We start from the raw sequence: 25,586 nt of genomic DNA on the forward strand, positions 1-25,586 counted from the left end.
TATGAACACATTGTGAATACAGCTGTAAAGCTTGTACATGTGGGATTAACCAGTGAAGCAAAAGTAGAACTCTGGTATAATGTATAGAACTGTTTATGGCATCCATATGGAACTACAAAAGAAGGTTAAGTGCAGAAGCTCCAAGACTTAGCAGAGAATCAGAATGAACCAGATGGTTTAATCACTTAACATAGACTAATTTTTTTTCAGTATATTACAAAACCAGGAATTGTATACTGTGTATCCCTATTTTAAATTATACTTATTTGTGCCAATAATGTACAGATATATGTACAGTGATATGCAGTTTATTTGAGTGTACTATCAGTATTAATACAATTTTTACAAAGCAGCATTAGAAAAAAATCTAGACCAGTAGGCCATAAATACAGCTCACATATTCATTGTTGTCAGTTCTTCCAACACTGTGGACATCTGACCATCAGCTAAACATCCCTTTCCAGCCTCTACTAATTTGGGAAGTCTTCCCACAAGAGCATGTCTGTGGGAATTTGCCAATTCTGCTACAAGATTTGTGAAATCAGGCAAGAAGGTTTGGTGTTCCAATTTACCCTGAAGGTGTTGAGAGACAAGCTCTGTGCAAGTCAGCTGGAATCTTCTGATTCAACCTTGGAAATCCATGTCATCATAAACTCATAATGCCATAACATTTGAGCCCTTTAATCCTACAACAAAGACATTCTACAGAATTGTGCTGTTTCAATTATGATGCAACTGTTTCAGGAAAACCCACATCTGAGTATGAACTCAACTCATAAACTTACAACAGTTGTATAATGCAAGAATACAACCTGTATAAATCCAAGTTATTCACCCTGTCAACATTTCAAGCATAAAAAAGAAAAATGAACACCAATTAGGCAACAAAACATAACAGAAATGGAGAACACTTTATTTTAGACAAGCTGTATGAATGTATGAATACCTGAATGATAGATTATGAAAAAATAACAGCAAAGAGCAAAAACAAAGATAAAGGTGTAGAGGATTTTTTTATATTTCATTATATGGCTAATGATAGACCAGGCTTGGGTCTCTACCTTCATATCTGACAGCAGAATAGTACATGTGTATTGTACTGTGCCTCACACAAATATGTCCTGAGAGTTACCAGACAGACATAAACTTTACTCAAAGTGAAGCAGATGACACCAGTATGATCATTAGGGATTAATATAAGAAGGAACAATGGTTTGTTGAAGTTCATGTTAGTACATTTGTGAATTCTAACATGATTGAGACTATAATTTGGCCCAGATTCGGGTAGAAGGGTTTTAGAAAAACCCTTCTCTTAATAACTGCGACCGAATAAGGTGTAGTACTGGGCTGGCTCTTTGCCGCTGACGCACATTTGGCCTGGCTGGAGGGTCTTTAGTGGTTGGAAGGGGATGCACAGACTCTTAGCTCCCATTGAGGGTGCACCTGGCTCCAGATCCTGATCCCTATGGACAGAAAACAGAAGTCCTGTTAGTGCGAATTGGGCAAGGTACAATATACATTGTCACATAAAGGGACAATAAGTAAACATGGTTAAAATTAGGTACTGCTAGTCTCTTACTTTGCAGTGGTCTTCTTTATCCAGTCCTCACAGTCACCGCCTCCACAGAATGGAATCTGCACAATCTGTGAACCATTAATAAAATGCATTGTTAGTGTACATTATGTACTTTTCCAAAAATTAGATAATAGTCACAGTGCCGCTTGCTCATAGCTGAATGAAATGCATACCTTTCCCTGGTCCAGCTCTTTCTGGAACTGCGCCATCGTGTCAACAGCCACCATGTTTGACTTCAGATCAGCGGAAGCCCTAAATATACAGATTAAAGTTTTTTTTTTTTACCATTACAACATTCTTCATACATACATGTAGATATGCATGATAATAAACTAATTATCAGAATATATGTGTATGTACACATGAGCATGTACCGTTTGAAGAGGTTGTCCTGGATCTCCTCGAGTAGGTGTGCAATTTTCTTTTCAAGCTCCCCATCTGGAAGGATGATTTTCTCTCCTGTGTCTCTCCTCACTGCCACACACTGGTTCTGCTTCAGATCCTTAGGTCCAACCTCCAAGCGAATTGGCACACCCTAAATTCAAGAAATAAAACATTTATAGTATTACACATTAATAGAATAATATGATGAATGCTGAAAATCACCTAAAAAGAACACATTTACCTTCAACTCCCAGTGATTGAACTTCCAACCAGGTGAGTAGTTGTCACGAAGGTCAGACTTCACCCTGATCTCTGCTTTTTGCAGTCTGGAAAGATACTTGTTGCATTGAGCCAACAGGAGCTCCTTCTCAGCCTCAGGCAGAGAAACTGTGACACCACAGGGAATGATGATCACCTGAAAAAAACAAAAACAAAAATTGATCATATCAGAAAATTAAGTTCAGAAATACTGAGCAAAACCTCACTGAATCTGAATAGATGGTACCTGCAGACAGGCCACTCTGGGGGGCAGGACCAGGCCCATGTTGTCTCCATGCACCATGGTCAGGACTCCAATGGTGCGTGTGGTTATTCCCCATGAGTTCTGGTAGGCCAGCTGTTTCTCACCAGGCTTCTTTGGGTCTTCAAACATGATCTCAAACATCTTAGAAAAGTTCTGGCCCAGGTGATGTGATGTGGCACCCTGAGAGAACAAAAAGCAACATAATTAACCTCAAGGTTTATACAGAGACTTGAATTAAAGAATATATAACAAAACTACTAAAAATAAAAAAAACTGTACAATTTTTATGTAGTCTTAAGATGAAGAGTGACTGACCTGAATGGCTCTTCCACTGGCTGAGATGAAGGCCTCTATGGTTGTAGTGTAGTCTCCTCCTGCAAACTTCTCTTTCTCTGTTTTCCTACCTTTAACCACAGGGATGGCCATAAGCTCCTCATACACCCTTGCGTACAAGTCCAAAATCTGTAGAACCTGTTCTCACAAACACATACATATTCTTAAGGCGGCTTTATTTACAAGAGCTAACTACTGTAGCATAATAGATTCATGTATAACCTCCTCGGCAGCCTCCTCCTTAGTGGCAAAGGCTGTGTGTCCCTCTTGCCAGAGGAACTCTCTGGTCCTGAGGAAAGGCTGGGGGTGCTTGAACTCCCACCGCTAAACAAGAGACAGAAAGAGAATGCAAACAGCTGCTTTTAGTGTGGACCAGTATACAGAGCTCAAGTATCGAATTAGAATCTTATTAAAGCTTAAACAAATCTAGACCATGCCATTTTGTAGAACTTTATTATACAGTTTTACATTTTAATGTGTAATGTAAAACTACAAATACAAATACATTATGTAATATATTTACAGCATAAATGCAGAAAGAGCCTTATAATCACAAGTACTCTAAATGTTTTTCTTAAATTCATTTTGAAACGTGTGAATTTTTTGACTGTGAATGCTTCATGCCTAACCTCATCATATGTGTTGTTGATCTATTAGACATTTTCATTTCTACAATATCTAATGATATTTTCCAAGATTTAATTTAACTGATTAAAATGTAAGCTTAAGTTTAGGTTTAGAACGGCATTGTAAATTAAAAAAGTAGTCGAACTCCATCAGCATGACACTATACAATCAGCATGGCACTATACAATGCTGTCTGCCTATTACCAGAGATGCTGTTTGAACCTCGAGCCATTAATTGTGAACGAATTAAAATACATGTTTTTTCCTGACATTTATTTTAAATGAGTGCAGCACAGGTGTGTTAATGTGTTCCTGCTTTTATGCTTAATGGAACAATTTCATTTGATTGATGATTTGAACTCACCACAACGTTACACCACTGGTTGAGTTTTATTGGCAGATCTCTGTGTGACTGGACCCATTTAGCATAAGCAGGGTACATTACTGAAAAAGAAACCAAATAAAAAAAGCTGTTTGCACCAAAGTATTATTTGTGATAGTACAGTAGGTCGTGTGAAGGCTGTCATGTGCCACACCTGTCTCACTAGTGGGACGCACAGCAATAGGCTCTGCAAGTTCAGTCTTCCCTGATCTTGTCACCCATGCAACCTAGACAGAGAAGTCAGAATGAACAGCTTTGCTCCAAAACACACCTCTATAATTCAGACTTTTAGAAATCTAATCCATACCTCGGGAGCAAAGTCAGCGATGTGAGACTTTTCCTTCTCCAGAGCTGCTTGAGAGACGAACATGGGGAAGTAGCAGTTCTCCACTCCTAGTTTCTTGATTTCCCGATCAAAGAATTCTTTGATACTCTCCCAGATTGCATAGGACCACGGCCTCAGCACGTAACAACCACTTACATCATAATACTCAATCATCTCCGCCTTGGTAATCACCTGGAGACACAGGAGAATCTAGTTAAGCATGAAGATGCAGTTTTACTTCTGCATGTTAACATACATCTTCAAATGGCATACTATATAAATCACACAGCACAGTACCTGAGAATACCAGTCAGACAGATTTTCCTCTTTCTTTGTCTCAAGTCCTAAACTGTAGTAGAAGAAGGAAATACAGAAGAAAATGTGAGCCTAATAACGAAATACTGCACTAGCAAAAGTGCAATTATACTGAATGCACCTGAACTGTTGTATAAAAGCAATATTGCATTTACAAGTGTGTGATCATACTGAATATCAGCATGTTGTAGTTATATCGGTGTTTGAATCAGTACTGTGTTCTATCAATAAGAATTTAATATTCATTAGGTGACATTTCAAGCACAAAGTGGCCACATTTTCTGTTTAGATTTGTGTGGATATAGATCCCAAAAAAAGCTATGCTTACTTTATAGAATGTCAGCCGTTTGGTTAGCTAGCTCACATAGAGTTGTACATTCCCAGGAAAAAAAAAGCTTAAAAGTAAAACTAGCATCATTTTTCTAGTCATTTTCAACTGACAAGCTTTCAGATTTTGACACAAGCTTTCATATATGCTAGACATCATATTCTTGAAAAATACTGTTTGCTACACAGTGAATTGTCTCAATGAGTTTATAGTAACTGTAGGCACTCTTAAAAAAAAAAACACACTTGACCAATCAAAATTAGTGGACTGGAACTAACTGATGTATAATGTTGGTTTCTCAAAAATATAAGCAAGACAGCTTTTAATAAATAATATAAATCACAGTGGACATTTAAGATACCAAAAACATTCTCTGATACTGATATTCTCTCATAGTAATTCATTATGTGTACAGTATAATCCTGACAAATGTCCTCGACCATAGCGCATTATCTGTACTGAAGTGTCAGACATGAATGCAGTGATCGAGATTTAGTCTTGGAGGTTATAACCAGTTATGGCAGTACTGAATCAACATCCAAACTTTCTCAAGCCTCCATCGACAACCACTGACTGTGCGATTAATTATGACCACAGAAAATATAATAACTAGATAGATAACTATTACAGCAGGACTGAGAGTTAAAAGTACACTAGAAGCAATTTAACATTAAAACAAAATTAAGACTAAATAGACCAAAATGATGTTTGCACTGCTATTGGGTCCATCCATCATATCAACACAGTACTTTCTAAGCAACATACCGTGTTTGTTTCTTTGGTCCCTGACCATCTCCTGCTCCTCCTGCCCCACTCTCCTGACCCTGTTGAGGTTTTTCTCCTCCTTTCTGTGGCTTGCGGCCTCCTCCTCCTTGTTTCTCAGATGTGTTCTCGCGCTCCTTGCGGCTCTTGTCCTCTGATCCTGTGCCCCCTGCTCCTGGTGCAGCACTCACCGGCTTGTACTCTTGTCCAGTCAGAGCTTTGTACTGGCCCTTCAGCTCCAGCAGGGTCTTTACTGCTGTGTCGACCTGTTCCTATTAAAAAAAAAAGTGAAAATGAGCTTTATTCAGAATTTGCATATGAATGAGAAATTTTTGAAATGTGCATTACAAAAAATAAATAACAATAAATGTGAAGAATTTAATGTACCTTTGGGGCTTTCTCTGTTTTGAGCTTTCTCACTTGCTCCCCCTGGTGGGAGACCTGTGCATATAGAGCCTGTGCCTGAGGGGAAGCGCAGGAGTTGGGAGGTGCAGGGTTGGCCTGTGCAGGAGCGGCCTGTGCAGGGGCGGCCTGTGCAGGGGCTGGAGAACTGGGAGACTGGCCTGGTTTATACTCTTTTCCAGTTTGCTGTTTATATTCAGCCTTCAGATTCAGCAGCTGTTTCACAGCAGCATCCACCTGATCCTAGTTTAGAAGAAAACATTACTTGTAAATACTACAAAAAATAATCAGCACTGTGATATTGCAGTGCCAACAGCATGATGTAGGTATGAGGGCGTGATAAGATAATTGTAACTTCAAATTCTAGTCTAATGGATGCAGTTAAAAAACCCCAATGGCTCAACTATGTGTCAGAGATGTATGAAGACTGATTTGTAACTCACTTACAGTGGAGAAAACCACTTTACAAATAAATGAGGAACTTGGTTACAAAGGCCTAAGAATACAAACCTTAGGTGCCTTGTCAGTTTTCAGTTTCCTCACAAGGTCACCCTGCTCTGAGACACGATGGTAAGTGTCCACAGCATCTTTATTGAGGCTTTTGGGTGCTGAGGACACTGATGGCGTGGTGGTTGATGAAGCAGGAGCTGAAGGAGCAGGAGCTGAAGGAGCAGGAGCTGAAGGAGCAGGAGCAGCTCCTGGCTTGTAGTCCTGACCAGTCACCTTCTTATACTCTTCCTTTAGAAAGAGCAGCTGTTTCACAGCAGCATCAATTTGTTCCTAGGAAGAACAGCATGGGGATGAACATAAAGTCAATTTCATTTTATTTTATTAAAACTAAGTGGTTAATCACTTACCACACCTAATAATCATGCAATATAACCAACCCACATTCACAGAAATCCAACTAGGGTGATACTTTTATATTTCACTAGAAACAACAGATTTCTGTTCACAATAAATGTTTTCCCCAATGACCCTTAATTGATATTTTGAGCTCATTCAGGGACACAGTTTTATTATGTAATGTTTTATTTAAGCATGCTTGAATAATTTAGCCAGGTTTAATATTTTATAATGCCTAGCATTGAGTCTAATCCTGTAAAGTTTAACACCGTTAGAGATATTTGTAGATTAATCGTTTTCACAGCTAAAATATTTAAGCTCATTTTAGTCATATTAGGTTTGTGCATGTGGACTCCTCTTCAAGACTACAGGTTTTATTAGGGTGGCGACTGACGTGGACAAAAACTGATCTTAATCATTTCTGTGTTTATATGGAAGCATTTTCTTTTCAAAAACTCTATGGCCAAGTCTGTACCTCTTGGCAAAGGCAACCACATTTATGGGCTGAAATACCATGCAGATACATCACAAGTCAAGCCGTACAATCGTTCCTTAAACACTAGCGCTTTTGAATTTTGGTTCCACCACAGGCACTTAAGATATGTCAGTTGTGTGTATATAACATTGTAACAACAGTTCACCTTTGCTGATTTCTCTGTTTTGAGTTTCCTGACCAGCTCTCCCTGTGCAGCCACTTGCGTGTAGAGATCAGTAGGGGACGAGGTAGATGTTGGAGCTGGCTTTGTGTGTGCTGCAGAGGGAGGAGTCATGTCGGGTTTGTAATCCTGACCTGTGAGTTGCTTAAACTCAGCTTTGCGAGCCAAAAGTTCTTTTACAGCTGCATCTATTTTGTCCTGTAAAAGACAAAGTAGAACATTAAAAAAAACAAGGACGCATTAATACCAAAAGAAAATAAGTTGGGCAATTTAACAATATCTCATAAAGAGGTATACCTTGGGTGCTTTCTCGGCCTTCAGTTTCCGCACCACTTCGCCTTGCTCAGCTACACGTGTGAAAGGACAAGATGAAGGTATTTGTTGGCTGTTGGCTACAGGGGCTGCAGACACTTCAGGCTCAGCTTTTACCTGAGGACAAATACATATGAACATATAAACAAAACCATAAAAAAAAAAAAAAAAAACAAAAAAAAAAACAGATAAAAGTAAGAATATTCCTGGAATATAATAGAAAATGTTGCACTCACAGGCTTGTTGGTTGGCTGGCCCTTATTTTTGTCCTTGGAGCCAGATGTGGGCATCTCCTTGGTGTGGCCATCTGGTATATACAGCAGGACACAGGGGCTCTCCTTACAGCTATGAGGACTAAACAAGTAGATCAAATTTATAATTCAGTACAGTCTAAATATTCAAACTGCAGTATAACAGTTTGTTACAAAAATGAAGGTAAAACAGCTGTGATAAATGATTTATTGTAACAGTTGTTATAATCAGTCATATTACAGTAGCTTCATTACACAGAGAATTACTAAAACATGCTAATGACGTTAGTTATGAGCAGTGAACTATATTAACCTGACTGGTTCATATGACTGATCACAGATATAGAAGCCCCTCCTCTGCAGCTGGATGATGTCACCCTTCTTCAAGTCCTTCAGACATGGGTCACCTAGCATGATCTCCTCGGTCTTTAAAACACAGACAAGACTTCATGTCAGCACGAAGCATTTCCACAATGCCATCTGAAAGAACCGTGAATTGCATTTTCTACATAATAAATCAGAGTATTAGTGATAAACCATGCACTTTTATTTAAACTCTGAAAATAGGAGTTCTGTTTGGCTTCGATTTTGTCTTCTTCGGTTACAGCAGAATGCTGAGATGCATTAATATCTGTGCATGTTGATGAATGGATAAGACTTTTTCCTAAAGATTCAAACTGGTATTTTGAACATTGTGAAGTAGATGCCTTAGCTCCCTCGGGTTAATACATATAATTAAGCAAACACAAAAAATTCAAAATTGTCACTGCATTTGCGCAGGAGTAAATGAATAGACTTACAGTCTGGAAAATATGGTGGAGCAATTAATCATGTTGTACCGGCCTCAGCACTCACCTTGCTGTTTGGATTAATGTAGTCCTTGAAATTGTCATCTTTGCCCAGCACAGGTTTGGTGATGAGGTGCTGATAGCTGACACACACAGTAGGGGTGAAGGGAGCATTGGGGGTGTCAGCCAACCAAGTGATCTTGGTGGTCTTCTTATAGTCTGTGTTCTCCAGGTTCAGACGCCCTTCCAGAGATGAGATGGTTCCACTGCTGTCTCTGAGGAGAAATAGAAGAAAGACAGGTGCAGGGGTGGTGAATTGTAGGTTGGATCAGGACTTCATCTCACATTTAAGAGACCTGCAATAAAGTCCTGTGTCCATTAGCTGTCAGTTTCCAGAAATATCTTACTTGTGAATTTTAGTGATGATGACGTTGCCCCAGTTAATGAAGGTAACAGTCTCTCCTTCGGTGAAGGTCTCAGCATCTGCTCCCTCAACAAACACCTTTGGGCCATACCATACCTGCTTCATCCCCACATCAGCGTTCTACATAATAAAAAGTGAGACAAGTTTAATTCTCATAGTTCTCAGAATCTTCTCTCTGTAATCCGATACAAGATAAAAACTAATTCAATCAGAAATTTTCCCCTGAATTTATTCCATTTAAACTGATTGCGATTAATGGTTTAATCAACCTGAACTGAAAAGACAGACGCATTTAATGTTTAACGAGAGTTTAGGGGAGAGAAGGGTGTAATGTTACCAGCTGTACAGTCAGAACTGCAGCATTCACAAAAACTCAGCAGGATTCTACATTTTTCAAAATGGATAAGAAGGGGAAAAAAAAGCATATGCCGATACAATCGTTTTACAAATCAGCTGTCTAATGTTTGTGTGGTTGATGTTTTCTCTGTTGATGCTGCTTAGAGTTGAGTGGGAGAGAGTGTCGACGAAAGGGACCAAAACAAATCAAAGCAGCATATTTAATCACCTTATAACTGGCATCATTATTTGATCTGACACTTTGTTGTAGGCCTATTTATAATGTTTATGTCAAAATCCTCCTTCCTTCTAAAATATATCCGTGGTAACTGTAAACTGACTATAAAAATATATATATGGGATAGGTCAGACTAGTCACACCCATGTGCTTAGAAATACATTACATGACAATGTATTATGGTAGGAATGGTATTATATCCCACATGTCCAGCATACTTCTTAAAAGATGAACAATGAGTATTTACCTTTGGGTGTTTGGCCACCTCCTTCATTTCTTCCTTGGTATCAGAAATTGAGATAGGTACAACTTGTGAGCTCAGCAGGGCACTGAACCTTGGAGCTATGGGGTCAATGACCTACAGCAGAGATAGCAAGAAAGTCCATGAGACACTGATGAAAATGATAGACCAGGGGAAAAAAAAACAAACAATAACGTTCTGCCTTTGTTAGAGCCCAAAACACTAGCAAAAAGGAACACATGATGGAGGAGAGACAGATGGACTGCAACGAAAGCTGAAATATTGTTTCATCCAAAAGGAGAAGATTAAAATGGTCTGAATTTTCCAAGATTATACCAGCAACTCATATTAAGCACTCTGTATAACATGTGACTATAATAAAAGCATGAAGCAAAATGATTTAGGCTGAAATGAACAGGTTGTAAAACAAAGGTGTCAAACTGAATGTAACTGGGAGTCATGAAGTGGAATACTGTGGTGCATGAAATCTGCCAGAAGCTGTATGAAGGGAGGGAGTCATAAAGAAAAGCAAATACACAGTAGGAAAGCCAGGAGGAGTCAGGTCCCATCACAGAAAACTGTTATAACGTATGGAAAAGCTGTATTAACTCCAAAACTTTATAATGTTTGCTCAGTTAACAAAAAAAAATATGCACAATACATTTACAGCATTTATGCCCTTATCCAGAGTGACTTACATCTGTATCGCATTTTATACAACTGAGCAATTGATGGTTAAGGGCCTTGCTCAAGGGCCCAGCAGTGGCAGCTTGGTGGACCTGGGGTTTGAGCTCACAACCTTCTGATCAATAGTCCAACACCTTAACTGCAAAGCTACCACATCAAAATAGACATGTGTTCTTGCCAAAATTACACTTTTGCCTTCTGTGACAGATGGCCTGGGGCTTGGAAAGAGAAAATGAGAGGAACTATAAATATTGCATAAGAAAGGACACAGAAGTGAGAAGGGAAACCAAGAGGAGAATACAGACAAGGACAAGGAGGAGGAGTACCTTTTTACAGCTAACTGGCAGCTTGGAAACAGAAGAGTGAGATGCATTTTAATGCAGAACACAGGACAGAGTTCAAGAGGTCAGACAGTTCAGGTCAGACAGAATGGGAAATGTTTTGAGGTGCTTTCTCCTTGCTCTTATCATTCAGTAACAACTGAAGGCCTTGTAACTCTCCTCCACCTGTGCCTCTTCTAGTTTTTATAGCATTAACGGGACTTGCAGCCAGATCAAAGTCAATGACCAATTACAAGTCTATTGTTCTACACAAACAATAAATAAATAAATAAATGCATCCTAAGAAAAATGATTATAAAAAGTTTGATAATTAAAAGCCAAGAAATGCCTTCCTGACTGCAACCAGAATACAATGTTGTTCATAGCATGTTACACGTTTTGAATGAACAGACAGTTTGAGCTAGTGGCACACTTTTGGTTGAGAAATGTGATGCAGATGGTGCAAAATGCAAAACACTATGCATAATATGCTGATTATTATTATTATTGTTCAAATGACAGGTAATGATCTCCAAGGGTTTGGATCAGACAGGCTGTTTTGCCTAAATGAAGTCTTCATAACATAATTAAGTGGTACAGTGTGAAAGAAACAGCTGCCAGGGGTAGGTGAGGGCTCTAGATATAACAAAACTAAAAAGAAAGCATGAAGAAAAGAAGGCGAGGATAGATGTTAGAACAAAGCTTACACAAGGCTGGGAATGAGAATACACAACACTTGAAACCGGGCCCTCTTAATGTGCAATCATCCAAGCAAACAGCGTAAAAGTAAATCAAGGAATAAACAAATCTTTATACCAGAGCCCAATGTGCGTATCACTTCTCTACTATCTGTCTACTAAATCTCTGCGATCACGCTTCCAGCAAAAAGTGCTGAGTTCACAGTGCTTCCTGCGGTCATTTGGAAACACTTTTGCAACTCATGTCCTACATCAGCATGCCTTACTGAAAAGTGTGACACCACCCACCACTGATGCTGTTGAATTAGTGCAACATAAGGCTGTAGGGTCTTTACCTTTTTGTTAAATGCCCAGATCTTATCCCACTCCATGTTGACCACAGACCTGGATCCACCCTGTGTGAGGACAGGAAGTGTAAGGGAAATAAAGGCAAAGAAACACACACAATGCATAAAATGTTGCAAACCTGTGCAGCAATGAATTGCTTGAGCCCTTCAACAGTCATTCCCCTGCGCAGGACTCCTCTGACCGTGGGGAACCGTGGGTCATCCCTGGGGGAAAGACAAACAACATAATCTGTATTACACAGTAAAACTTACACAATTCAGCTCATACAAAACATTTCATTTATGAGACTTTATTATACATCGTTTGTCAATTCTGAAAGTTCTCTGGAACAACTCACCATCCATCCACATAGCCCTGATCCACAAACCAGGTGAGCTTCCTCTTAGAGAGCAGAGTGTTGTTGAGATTGAGTCTAGCGTATTCCCAAATGTAGGGCTTGCGCAGCCGCAGGGCATCGATTACCCAGTAGTACTGCTCATCACGGTCGTGGTACTCTGTGGTGCGGAGCGCATGGGTCACATTCTCAATGCTGTCTACAATGGGGCAGGCAAAGTCATACGTGGGGTACACCCTAGAACAAGAGAGCAAGAGATGTCTTTTATACACAAGTCAAATTTAGGGTCATTCTCCTCTGACCTCTGGCATCAACAAGGCATTTGCGCCCACAGAACTGCCGCTCACTGGATATTTTCTCTTTTTCGGACCATTCTCTGTAAACCCTAGAGATGGTTGTGCGTGAAAATCCCAGTAGATCAGCAGTTTCTGAAATACTCATACCAGCCCGTCTGGCACCAACAACCATGCCACGTTCAAAGTCACTTAAATCACCTTTCTTCCCCATTCTGACGCTCGGTTTGAACGGCAGCAGATCGTCTTGACCATGTCTACATGCCTAAATGCATTGAGTTGCTGCCATGTAATAGGCTGATTAGAAATTTGCGTTAACGGGCAGTTGGACAGGTGTACCTAATAAAGTGGCCGGTGAGTGTATTTTGACCATGAACTGCCCAGAGCCAAATACACTACCAGTCAAAGGACATACCATTACATTCACCAGATATTCATTTATACCTACAATAATATACAGAAAATAAAAATAAAAGAACAAAAATACATATTTTGGCTAACAAAAACCTTAGAACCTTCAATATAGCCACCTTTTGCAGCTATAACTGAGGAACAGATTCTAGGCATTCTATCAAGTAGGGTTCACTAAAGAACTGTTGAAGAAGAATTGTCCAGCGGCTGGTTGTCCGGCCTTGACCTTTCTGTCAAGTTTGTCGCATACTAACTCGATAGGGTTATGGTCAGGTGACTGTGCGGCCATGTCATCTTTTTCATTTTTGTACTTTTTTCTTCAAATAGCTCTGGCAACGCTTTAAATGTGTGTTTCGGAACATTGTCCTGAAGGACTGTCCAATTAGTATCAATCCAGATGGTATGGCATGTCTTTGGAGAATACTATGGTCACCCTATATAGGTCACCAAATCTAGAGCCCGCAAAACACCCCATACTATAACACTTTCTCCTCCATGCTAGACAGTTGGTACTACACAGGGGTATTATGTCCTCACCAGTTCTGTAATGCATGTACAATCTTCGTTTAGAACCAAAAATATCAAACTTTGGAGAAATGTCTTGTGGTCTGATGAATCAAACAGCAACAATCCAATTTTTGTGTTCCTTTTGACCAAAGAATCCTTTTGACCATGTTCTGCATTCTCAGCTGGGGTTTCTTGGCAGCTACATGACCGATCAAGCCAGATTCCAGAAGTCTCTTCTGCACTGCTGAAGTTGACACTGGCACAGCTTTATGCAGCTTTAGGTGCATTAAGTTGTGCTGTGATTTCTGGTGCACTTAGCTTTCTCTTATGTAGGCTGGAGACCCTTATAATCTTCTCCTCTGATTTTGTTGTTGAACGAGGTCTTCTAGGGCTTTTCCAGTCAGCATTCTTCCCTGTTTCTGCATGCCTCTTAATGCTGTATGCTACATTACTCAATGGTATTTTGAGATTCTGGGCAATTATTCTGCAGGAAATGCCTTCATACTTCAGTGTAACAATAGCTTGCTGATCCTCTCTTGTGAGTTTACATTTGCCTCCCATAGTTGCCACTAAATGTTATTAAAACCTGCAAAGATATCCCTAACCTGGGGTGAAACAGACCCACTATGACAAACCGTTAAGCCCTAATTCAATTCAGCTGGACAACACAGCCAGTCAACTGTGACAGACACTTCACTTTTATAGCATTACACCTGCAGTACTGCAGTCAATTACAAACAAAATTAGTCAAGAATTATGCTGTTTATGTTATTTCATTTTAAATAGTAGATCAGAAAAGTTTATTTAAATATATTAATTATTTCAGTACAATATTTGCGTAATTTTGTAATATATGAAAAACATGGGGTGTCCACAAAATTTTGACTGGTAGTCTATGTACATGACAGCATGCACTATAACTTTTTCATTTCCACAATGATGGGAGTTCCTCCTGTGTGCACGCTCAGCCTTTAAAAGCAGCCTACATACGCAGGCCATGACATACACAAATTATGACATCCCTGTACAAAGACATCAAAGTCGTGTGTCCCTGTGTGTACTCACTTGTACGTGTTGCCAGTGCGGGGATGGGATGCAATTTTGCAGCGGTACAGTGTAGGGTCACGCATGCAGCCATTGTTGGAGCTCATATCAATCTTAGCTCTCATACAGCAGGTCTGACCAAACTCTGTGCCTGCCTTCATCTCCTCCCACATCTGAACGTTCTTCTCCACAGCTATGGAGAGGGAAAAAAAAGAGAAAAGAATAGAAATATTTAAATTTCTTTTATTAGTTATCTGTAATTCCCAACTTCTTCAAGCTTCAGTTTCTGCACAAAATACCAGCAGGAACTCACAGTTTTTGCGGTTGTGTGACTCGATCCTCTGCTCCCTCTCCTGCTTCATTTTGTCAGGGGGTGTGTCATCAACGTAGGCTTTGCCTTCCTGAAGCAGCTGCTCAGCCAGACGCTGGATGGTGGGGAAGTGGTCGCTTGTGAAGGTGAACTGATCCGGCTTAATCTGCAGCATGGCCACATCCTCCAAGATCACCTGCAGTAAAAAGCAGCATCTTACCTCAGAATCTGCACAAAGTAACCTAAAAGTTTTTACAAGTCATCCTTAGTAGAAACTGACTAAGAAAGCAATGTTACACACACCTTCTCAAAGTCCTCCTTTTCCTTCTCAGGGTTTGTGTCATCAAAGCGCATGATCAGCTTGCCCTTAAAGTTAACCTGGTAGTGCTGGTTGAGAAGGGCAGCCTTGGCATGGCCTATGTGCAAGTACCTACAGATGTTTTTGTGACAATAAGGAACATTTCAGAACTAGGAGATAAAAGTGTTAAAACAGGAGCACTGCTCAGTAGTTTTGAACCACTATGCAGGGTTTGGTGTAACGTACCCACTGGCCTCTGGAGGGAATCGCACCACAACTTTTCCCATCTCGGCACCAGGCAGCTCCACAAATTTCCCAAGATCCTGCTTCTTCTCTTTTGCGACAGGCTGAAACAGAAACAATGGAAATGAATGAGAGTCTGCCTGAAATTCGTTTAACATTTCTCCAAAAACATGGTTACGTAATTAATTAGTTTGTGCTATACGTAATAAGGTTTTCCTTGAAGGTACTGTACAATTTTTCACATTATAACACATTATAATTTGAACATTTACCAAACTGAAATTAGTTTAGCCCCAAACTTCAACAGAAAGTGCCAGTTCTAACCCTTTATAATGAAACTCATTGCATATGTAATTTCAACATAGAGGGTTAAGAGGGTTTTGCATGGAAAACAGAAGCCCCTTTAATAAAGCAAATATATTCAAAGCAATGTAAAATCATTGTGTGTGTTTGGCGCCTTAGTTCTAGGTCATTTAGAACAAAAAAGGTACTTACAGCAGCCAGACTGCTTGAGAGCTTGCTGGCCCACTTGGTGCCCACCTCACTAAAGGGCATCTGAGAGCTCAGGAAAGAGAACCAGCGGCAAACATGAGGAAAGGACCCGGGTTTAGCCTGCGCTGCCTGCCACTCCCGACTCCCTACAAACACAGAGCAAATATACACTTCTTCATTTCATGATGGTTTGATCAGAATGGGGACCATGCAGACTTTTCTGTCTCTGAGAAGACAAGAAAGATGTTTGGACAAAGCTAGGTTTATGTTGAAACACAATGACCCTGATCATGTCTTTTCACCTTTGAGAGAAGCCCACACACAGAGATCAGCCAGGGTCACTTTGTGGCCCACCAGGAAGGTGCGCAGTGACAGTGCTGCATCCAATTCTGCAAGAGCAGGAGCCAGGTCCGACCGTCCACTCAGGCTACGGGCGCTGAACTCTAGCCAGTGGTCCACCTAGAGACATACAGAATGGCTTATGCAGCAATTATCATTGTATTAACAATTAACAAAGGCACGTCTCCACTGAGTGAAGTGCTTGTGATGATGGGATAACAAAAAATGTAAATATCAATATGTGTCAGAATGAAATTTAACCGTGCTCAGACACTTTTCCATGCTCAGGCTTTTACAAATAAACAGACTAAAACAGCAAGCTAGTAACATTGTCCAATGTGGCCTGTACTAGTTTCTGAACATTGGCTACATTTTACGTTGTACAACTTTAGAGAGGACACTTTAAATAATGACAGACCAATAATGAAAAAGTTACAACAAGGATTTTAGTCATCAAATTCTACAGGAACATAAACTTTTTCAGGCAGACTTCATCCAAGATTTAATGTCTTTGACAAAGCCTTCCATTTTGTGTAGCACTGATGCTAAATTGGACTAATTGCTGGTCAGCATTTTTGTAAGATGTGGAAAGAGAAAAAAAAAACACTATTCTCTGACCTCAGTTTGTTCCAGCATGTTGGAGCCATACAGACCCAGGCCTGGTACTACACGTGCAAGGTAACGTGTAATGGAGTTTACGTCATTGAACTGCACCTGGCTATTAAAACAATAATAAGAGTCAAATGTGAGTGAATACACATATTTGAAATATCCCAGACAAACCACCCAAAACAAAATTATTTATTAATTCATTGTCAATAACCACTTTAGCAGGGTTGTGGTGAATCTCAGCTATGGGAACACGGTACATGGTGGGAATACAGAGGATGCACAAAGCACAATAAACCCACATTCACTCACACCAAAAGGCAATTTAATGTAGCCTACAGTAGCCTCTTATTGCCATGGTTTTTGCGAGTAAACAAAAACCCACATAAACAAAAAAATAACTAATAATAAAAGAATAATTCCATAAAATATATTAAAATAGAAGCCGACAGAAGCCTTTATTTTTGTCATGTATACATTACAGCACAGTGAAATTCATTCTTTGCATATCTCAACTTTAGAGGTTGAGGTCAGAGCGCAGCCATGATACAGTGCCACTGGAGCAGAGAGGCTTAAGGGCTTTATTCAAGGGCCCAACTGTGGTGGCTTGGCTGTGCTGGGGCTTGAACTCCAATCCACCCATCAACACTTGAGCCACCACTTTTTTAATAGACGATTTTTTTTTTTTAACAGAAAACGATTAAGAGCAATTAAACTGTACAGAAATATTTGTGAACAAGATGATGTTCTACAGCATGCCCACTCACTCAGAGACTTGGAGTTTGGTGTCTTTGCCTTCCTCCACAGAGACACTGACGCTGCCCTTCACGTGCTCTGCTGCTAACAGCGCCCCTGCAGGCACACAGTGGTACTACAAGTCACAATGTGGTCTCAAAATGCAAAGTAAACAGAAACAGACTTTTGCGGAACATCAGAGCCACCAAGGCAGCTGCTCAACTTCTTTCCCATCAGATCAATGTGCAGCAACATCCAACACTGCTCGCATACATTCCAGTCTTAACTAAGCCTAAGGTAAAATGATAGCAACCTGTTTTTCAAGTGGTTTTTGTATTTCAAAGGTCAACAAAACCGAAACCATCTTTGCTTCTTCAAATAATTTCACATTTGGTACACAACCAAAACAACACAGATGTTAACAACTAAAAGTGAAAGAACATATTTCAAACCCAACCAATGGCAGCTTTATTGGAATAATCATCACAGCTTTGTCAAAGTCCTGATGACAGACACTGTTATACAAATATCAATAAAAATTTTTTTAAAAAAAACCAAACAAAAACATAGAGAAAATCAAAATAAATGCATGCAAATAAGTGAGCAAAGGCTTGATTTATTGCCAGTCTCCTGAAAGTAAAATTTTTCTGAAGCACATTTCAAATAAATGCCAGTTTTTTCTTCATACATTGTAAAGACTGATCTGCAACTCTGGAACTGTAGGGATTTATTATATAGTATTATATTATATTAGTCTGTCATGATGTGTTTCTGGTTAGCTAAAGTATTCTGCCTAAATGTACTGTCACTTTAGGGACTGAAAGCATTTCATTGGAGTGTGATAATGTGGTGTTTTAGTGCAGTTTTTGGAGTTTGTTTTGTTCGTGCAGTGCTGCAGCAGTGTTATTCTAGTGCACTTTGCCTAAGGAAAAGTAATCATGTGATAAAAGTCTACAGTCTGTAACTTATTGTTTGCTTGCTGACTAGTTCTAAATTATTAATAAAAATCATTAAAAACAAAAAATGACCCGTTTCATTTGGATTGCATCAGCCAGTAATACCGACTCTTAACAAACGGTGGCACCACCAGAGGTTCATGTATGTGGATCACTAATAAACTGACAGCACAGTGAAAGAGAAAGCTAATCTTTGGCTGAGTGCAAGTAAAATAAACCCAACACAGGACGCACTCAACTTCGCAGTGTTAAAAACAATGTCTCTGTTTTATATTTGTGTTTTATATCTGGTTTTAAAATTTAAGTAGTCATACCAAACTTCCTCCCTTATATTTTTACTACTCAGTATGTAACGTTAGCTAAGGTGCATTTGGTCATGCACTGTTTGGAGGAGCTGTGATGTGGATATTTGAAGCTATACATACATATATATATGCACACAAACACATATACACACACACACACACACCATGTGTTTAGCTGCGTACTGACTGGGTGCCACGACGCCACTTTGCGCGTGCAGCATAACATCACAACATATTACACGTAAACCAAGACAAGTTTTCACACAGATATCATTTAAACCAGTTCGTACTGGTTGTCTTACCTAGCGGTAGGTTGCTGGGATTGACGGTAAGGTTTAAAGCCATGCTGTTTTCTCCCTGACTGCTGCTGGTGTCTTGTATCACGCCGCTTACACAAACAGCTCTTCCCCAAACGCCACGAAGTATGTGTGGATTAAGAGCGTTTTTCCTACCCGTATTTTTAAAAGTCCCGCCCCTGTGTCGTGATTAGTTAGTAGATCACACTGCAAACACATTCAGCGATTGATTGGTTGTGAGGATGAACTACGAACCAATCATAAGGCAGTTGATAGGATTTCCACCCGAATACAGGCGAAGAAACAAATATGGAACCGAGTATTGATGATGCTCGGAAAGATGGTTAAATTGTGCCAAAATAAAAGTCCCCCATGAAGGAGAATTAGAATCAGATTTATTCGACGCACAAGCAATTTGTTGTGGTTTTTAACGTGCTTTCTTGGTACATACATACAGTCACACATACATACATCCATACATACACACACACACACACACACACACACAACAAAAAAATCTATACATATTATAACAAAAGTGATAACATTGAATTTGTTTTGCTGATGTTTCAATGAATATACCTGAAAAATAATGGTAAGAAAGACATAAAAAAAACTGGCTGATGTATAAGAGGAATAATTTAAAAAAAAAAAAACACACATTAAAAGTGCACTGTCTAACATCTTGGCCAAAAAAACTCAAACAGCTGGTCAGCTGGTTCGAGGTATTATATATATCTAATAAACTATTTAGAGAATGTTATTTAGTGAAGTTGTAAATGGGGAAGAGGTCTTCCTGGAAGAGACCACTTCCTTTAAGATAAACACATTTCATCATGGGATAAATGTGGTCAGTCATAATAACTTTTAGATGTGCAGAGACTCTTTGCTCTGTATGTATGTATTGTATTTATACACTCAGTGACAATTAGGTAGAGTGTGCTTACTCTTTCTGGTTATTTAATTGTGTAAAAACACTTTTTTAGGAAAACAATTACTGACAGTAGTCGACCTGTTTTTATATTACACTGTATCAGAGGAATGTATCAGAGATAGTCGTTTAAGTGTTGAACTTCTGATCGGAAGGTCATGAGTTTGACTGCTGGGCCCTTGAGCAAGGCCCTTAACCCTCAGTTGCTCTGTTGTATTAAAAATCAGCTAAAATATAAGTCGCTCTGGATAAGGGTGTCTGCCAAATGCTGTAAATGAAACAGATTATCCTAGGACAAGTGCTTGTCTGATATTCTTAGTGTGATAGAGCATTCTGCATATACCAGTGACACAGACATGGTATAGTGCCAGTGTATAGTATGTGTATGTCATCAGGAGCTACAGCATTACTGAAATGCTACTATTGGGTCATGAATAATCGACCACAAGAATATTTAGCTAACAGTGATTTAATTAAGCACAGATAAAATGGATGATTAACACAAATGATCTGTAACTTTACACCTACAACATGGAAGGTAGCCTGAATGTGCACACTGCTTAAAAAATCCCAGCAATGCTGCTCCTCCTGGTGCATTTATATCATCACTGTGAGCCAACACCAATGTCAGCATTACTGCTATGCTTAGATTAGTTCACTACTAAAGTAAAATAATATTAGTGGTGGTTCAGCCCCATTCCATTGATAGGTGTGGATGTGTGTCTATTGTCCTCAGTAGCTATACATCTGTATCAAGAAGTACTGTGACAATTTCCTGTCAGACCACCAGAGGGAGTGCTGGCAGGTGTTTAGGTACAGTTTGTTTAATGTCATGTACGTTCTCACGTGTGTTGTCATATGTTTCCTATTAACGTGAAGGTGTTGTTTAGCGGTGTTTCTCTGAAATAACATAACCACATGACATTAAACAAACTATAGCAAAACACCTGTCAGCACCCCCTCTGGTGGTTTGATAGGGAATTGTCCCAGTAGTGAATGTTTTTGTTTTACTCAATCAGACTTTCAGTTTATTAGGGCCCGAGCACCGAAAGGTGCTCCCCCCTTAGCCCCCCCCCCACACACACACATTGGCCAATTGGGGTCCCTTAACGGTCCGTGTATCTTTTGGTCATTCGACTTTCCATTTAGGGGGGCACGGTGGCTTAGTGGTTAGCACGTTCGCCTCACACCTCCAGGGTCGGGGTTCGATTCCCGCCTCCACCTTCTGTGTGTGTGTTGTTTGCATGTTCTCCCCATGCCTCGGGGGTTTCCTCCGGGTACTCCGGTTTCCTCCCCTGGTCCAAAGACATGCATGGTAGGTTGATTGGCATCTCAGGAAAAATTGTCCCTAGTGTGTGATTATGTGTGTGTGTGTGTGTGTGTGTGTGCCCTGTGATGGGTTGGCACTCTGTCCAGGGTGTATCCTTCCTTGATGCCCGATGACGCCTGAGATAGGCACAGGCTCCCCGTGACCCGAGGTAGTTCGGATAAGCAGTAGAAGATGAATGAATGAATGACTTTCCATTTAGAAACGGGTATTAAAAAACAAAAAAAGAGTGGCTATTTGATTTTCGTTTTAAAATACAAAAATTACAATTGAAATACAACGCGTTTTTCTTTTTCATGGTCAAAAACGGATGAGTAAAATTTTAAAAATGGTTTGATTTTCATTTTATATTTCGAATAACAAAAAAATAAAATCACCAGAAAACAGAAACGAAAAAAGGCCCGTTTTTTATATTCCGAGACCGGATGTGGTCATTTACATTACAAGAGCGCCAAATTTCAGATTGTGCCAATGTTGCTTTAGCCCAGACTAAAATGTCTTTGGAACCGTACTCAGTTATGATATTAGATATGGCAAAACAAGGCCTGTCATCTGAAGAAATCTCTGTGCGGATATCACACGAAAGTGGGGGAGCAAGAGGATGTTCTGCAAGAAATGTGAGGAGATTTTGCGCTGAAAATGGCTTAAGTTTGATGGGACTCCAAGACGCGCATTTGGAGTTAGAGGAGGTAAAAGCTATAACCGAGGTATGTACTTGCTACAGTATATCTCCCCGTTTTTAGTGTGTGTGTGTGTGTGTGTGTGTGTGTGTGTGTGTCTGTGAAAGAAAGAGTGTGAGAACTAACATGTAGGCCTATATGCACACACATATGTCCTGCATCCGCAAAGGGTCTTCAACTGGCATCTTTTATGCCCGCTTATTACAAATATTAAATAAATCACACTAAATAGCCTCAGCCTACCATTATTTGTAAGTAATCGCTGTCAACATAATCCTTACAACACTGACAAATCCCTTAACACAGACATACACATGCTGCACTGTCTAAGGGCATGATAAACATATATCAGCTGGTATGATTTTGGAAACTGGAAATCATGTTAATTTGTTATAATCTAGACGGGACCTACATATGGAAGAAGGATGATAAAGGGGTATCTCGCCATGAAAGGAGTGCATGCTGCAGAGACGAGAATTGGAACAGCGCTCAGAACTATGCATCAGTCTTACCATGAAGCAAGACGTCAGGTATGTACTGTCTCAACATTAATATTTTACATTATCAAAATTCCAATTTATGTTTAACTATGAGCTAATGTGTATTTTTATATGGTTGTTTAGCTGCAGTTACTTAGCTTGTCTAAGATTAAAAAAAACCTTACACAATTGTATAGTATAATGAAACCAAATACCCTAATTTTTATTTTATTTATTCATTATAATTATTTATATTAATTTATGGGGGCACGGTGGCTTAGTGGTTAGCACGTTCGCCTCACACCTCCAGGGTCGGGGTTCGATTCCCGCCTCCGCCTTGTGTGTGTAGAGTTTGCATGTTCTCCACGTGCCTCGGGGGTTTCCTCCGGGTACTCCGGTTTCCTCCCCCGGTCCAAAGACATGCATGGTAGGTTGATTGGCATCTCTGGAAAATTGTCCCTAGTGTGTGATTGCGTGAGTGAATGAGAGTGTGTGTGTGCCCTGCGATGGGTTGGCACTCCGTCCAGGGTGTATCCTGCCTTGATGCCCGATGACGCCTGAGATAGGCACAGGCTCCCCGTGACCCGAGGTAGTTCGGATAAGCGGTAGAAGATGGATGAATGAATGAATGAATATTAATTTATTTGACAGGGACAACGCAAATAGGCACCGTTACATTTATAAAACCTGCAACCGATGCAGTGTATAAAGGACTAATGGGATTTTGTATATGAAATATACAGTACATTCAGTACACTGTTTATCTATTTTTTTTTCAGGGTGCCCGCAATCTCAACCCCATACCATATCAAGCTGGTTACATGGGCCATAAGATCCATATGGACCAAAACGAAAAACTGGCTATGTTTGGGGTCACCCATGTTTTAGCCATTGATGGCTTCAGCAAAAAGGTTGTTGCTCATTCTACAATGCCTATCAAAAAACAACCTTGCCATCTATGAAGATGTTTTCAGGTAACAGCCTATGTCTTGTTGTGGACACTAAAGGGATTGCATACACATGGCTAAGAATGTGACTAAACTGTTGAACACCTACATTGTTATGAACCATATTATACAGAAAATAACTGATTTGGAACAGTTACGTTTAAAAAGTTTATTAAAATTGACTTTTTCATCCAATAGGCCTGCAGTACTTGAATATGGTATATGGGGCCAGGTGCGAGTAGATCATGGCAAGGAGTTTTATTTGACACACTTCATGCAGGAGCTGCTGACATCTCATCGCCATAATCAGGAGATAAGGCCTTATTTACAGACTTCATCCACAAGGGTACAGTTCAGTAGTTTTTGTGGATGCTTCAGCTGCACACTACTTGTATGCCTGCTTTTATTATTACTATTATTGTTTGCTTCCGCAGCATACTGTTTACTTGCATACATGACATAAACTGTCTTTACATTTCTATGCTTTCTGAATTTTAGGGTAAACATGCCATTAAATTAAAATCAAAATTAACCTTGGCCAAGAACAGATTTTTTTTTAATCTGGTTACATTTTAACATTAAACAACTGCTGAAAGAAAAAAAAACAACAACACTGGACTTTATTCAGTTACAGTACATTGTTTTTTTTAATGTTACATTCCATTTGGGAAAATGGTCCTTAAGCAGAGGACCAGGTGTAAATGTGCATAATGACTACTGGGTTGATACATTTACAGATTTACTGGGAATTCTGCATAATTATTTTTCTCCAAATGGGTCATAACATATTTTTCATTAACCACCACAACAGATTGACTGATGAACCTTTGTTGCAAATTCAGAATCATATAGTTGAACGAATCTGGCCTGAAGTCATCAGTCGTGTCAACTATCCACTGAAGACAGCTCTTCTGCAGTTGGTGGATCAAGAGGAAATATACATGAACGACAGCCTTGTGAGATACTGTGTGTCAAACCTGACTGGTCAGTTGTGCCAGATTGGTCTTACAAGGCTGGTGGAGTCATGGAATGCTCACCGAATTCCAGGTGAAATAATACAGTGTTGCAAAGATTACAATAATCACAATAAGCATTCATAAGTTAAGACCAACAGTCTGTTCTTTATTTTACAGGTAAAGGTGTACCAAATGACTTGGCTGGCTGTGGATGTCCCAAAAAAATCCCACAGGAGCTGCTGCCTCATTCAGTTGATGCAGCAGACCTTTACAGCCAACAGCTGGGATCCTCACTGACCACACATTCAACTTTTGGAGTTGATCCATTTTCAACTGAACAGGACAAACTTAGAGTTGAGAATCAGTTTGCTGAGCAATATTCAGACATCTCAGACTTGTTCTCTAGAGCAGTGAACAATGACTTGGCTCCGTACAAACAGGCATTGCTCTGTCTTATAACCACAACTCAGCACAATGTGAGAAAAGCAGATTGCTCTATTTGAACAGAATGTAAATTTGTAACAAGAACAATGAACACCAATCACATCAACCAGCCTAAACATGTAAATAAATTAACATTACAACTCAATTTTTGAATCAATAAAACAAAGTCAAATACAACATGCCTATTTGTGAGTATAAAAGTGCAAAAACAGGGAGATATATCAAGTACATACCTCGGTTATAGCTTTTGCCTCCTCTAACTCCAAATGCGCGTCTTGGAGTCCCATCAAACTTAAGCCATTTTCAGCGCAATATCTCCTCACATTTCTTGCAGAACATCCTCTTGCTCCCCCACTTTCGTGTGATATCCGCACAGAGATTTCTGCAGATGACAGGCCTTGTTTTGCCATATCTAATATCATAACTGAGTACGGTTCCAAAGACATTTTAGTCTGGGCTAAAGCAACATTGGCACAATCTGAAATTTGGCGCTCTTGTAATGTAAATGATCACATCCGGTCTCGGAATATTTGTTTTCTGGTGATTTT

At 39.7% G+C, this 25,586-nt stretch overlaps 2 protein-coding genes and 1 non-coding gene across 4 annotated transcripts; 1 reads left to right on the top strand and 2 right to left on the bottom strand.

Annotated features, from left to right (window-relative positions):
• Positions 1-660: 660 nt before the first annotated feature.
• On the bottom strand, positions 661-19,435 carry eprs1 (glutamyl-prolyl-tRNA synthetase 1). Of its 2 annotated transcripts, XM_060879910.1 has the most exons (35): positions 19,281-19,435; positions 17,750-17,834; positions 16,992-17,091; positions 16,337-16,493; positions 16,038-16,180; positions 15,546-15,646; positions 15,305-15,431; positions 15,005-15,197; positions 14,713-14,884; positions 12,440-12,673; positions 12,221-12,305; positions 12,090-12,149; positions 10,056-10,166; positions 9,218-9,354; positions 8,878-9,085; positions 8,336-8,448; positions 8,008-8,125; positions 7,757-7,888; positions 7,445-7,657; positions 6,468-6,737; positions 6,087-6,200; positions 5,943-6,056; positions 5,559-5,827; positions 4,448-4,499; positions 4,133-4,342; positions 3,980-4,052; positions 3,808-3,887; positions 3,039-3,140; positions 2,799-2,954; positions 2,466-2,663; positions 2,202-2,375; positions 1,951-2,111; positions 1,750-1,828; positions 1,580-1,644; positions 661-1,463 (listed from the first exon to the last, which is right to left on the bottom strand). In XM_060879910.1, exons 1-35 carry the CDS (start codon positions 19,321-19,323, stop codon positions 1,313-1,315), a joined length of 4,800 nt encoding a protein of 1,599 aa, XP_060735893.1. In that variant the 5' UTR covers positions 19,324-19,435; the 3' UTR covers positions 661-1,312. The 2 variants fall into 2 exon arrangements, with proteins under 2 accessions (XP_060735893.1, XP_060735892.1); XM_060879909.1 differs by having other exon boundaries at positions 5,943-6,200.
• Positions 5,220-5,352, bottom strand: LOC132853038 (small nucleolar RNA SNORA47). Its single transcript, XR_009649156.1, has one exon. It is a non-coding gene; the product is annotated as a small nucleolar RNA SNORA47 (small nucleolar RNA).
• A 3,207-nt stretch (positions 19,436-22,642) lies between the features above and the next one.
• Positions 22,643-25,097, top strand: LOC132851919 (uncharacterized). The gene is made up of 4 exons (XM_060878899.1): positions 22,643-22,742; positions 23,471-23,602; positions 24,481-24,685; positions 24,772-25,097. Exons 1-4 carry the CDS (start codon positions 22,659-22,661, stop codon positions 25,095-25,097), a joined length of 747 nt encoding a protein of 248 aa, XP_060734882.1. The 5' UTR covers positions 22,643-22,658.
• The last annotated feature ends 489 nt before the right edge of the window (positions 25,098-25,586 follow it).

This window comes from Tachysurus vachellii, chromosome 10, assembly GCF_030014155.1.
Source record: "Tachysurus vachellii isolate PV-2020 chromosome 10, HZAU_Pvac_v1, whole genome shotgun sequence".
NCBI classification, from domain to species: Eukaryota; Metazoa; Chordata; class Actinopteri; order Siluriformes; family Bagridae; genus Tachysurus; species Tachysurus vachellii.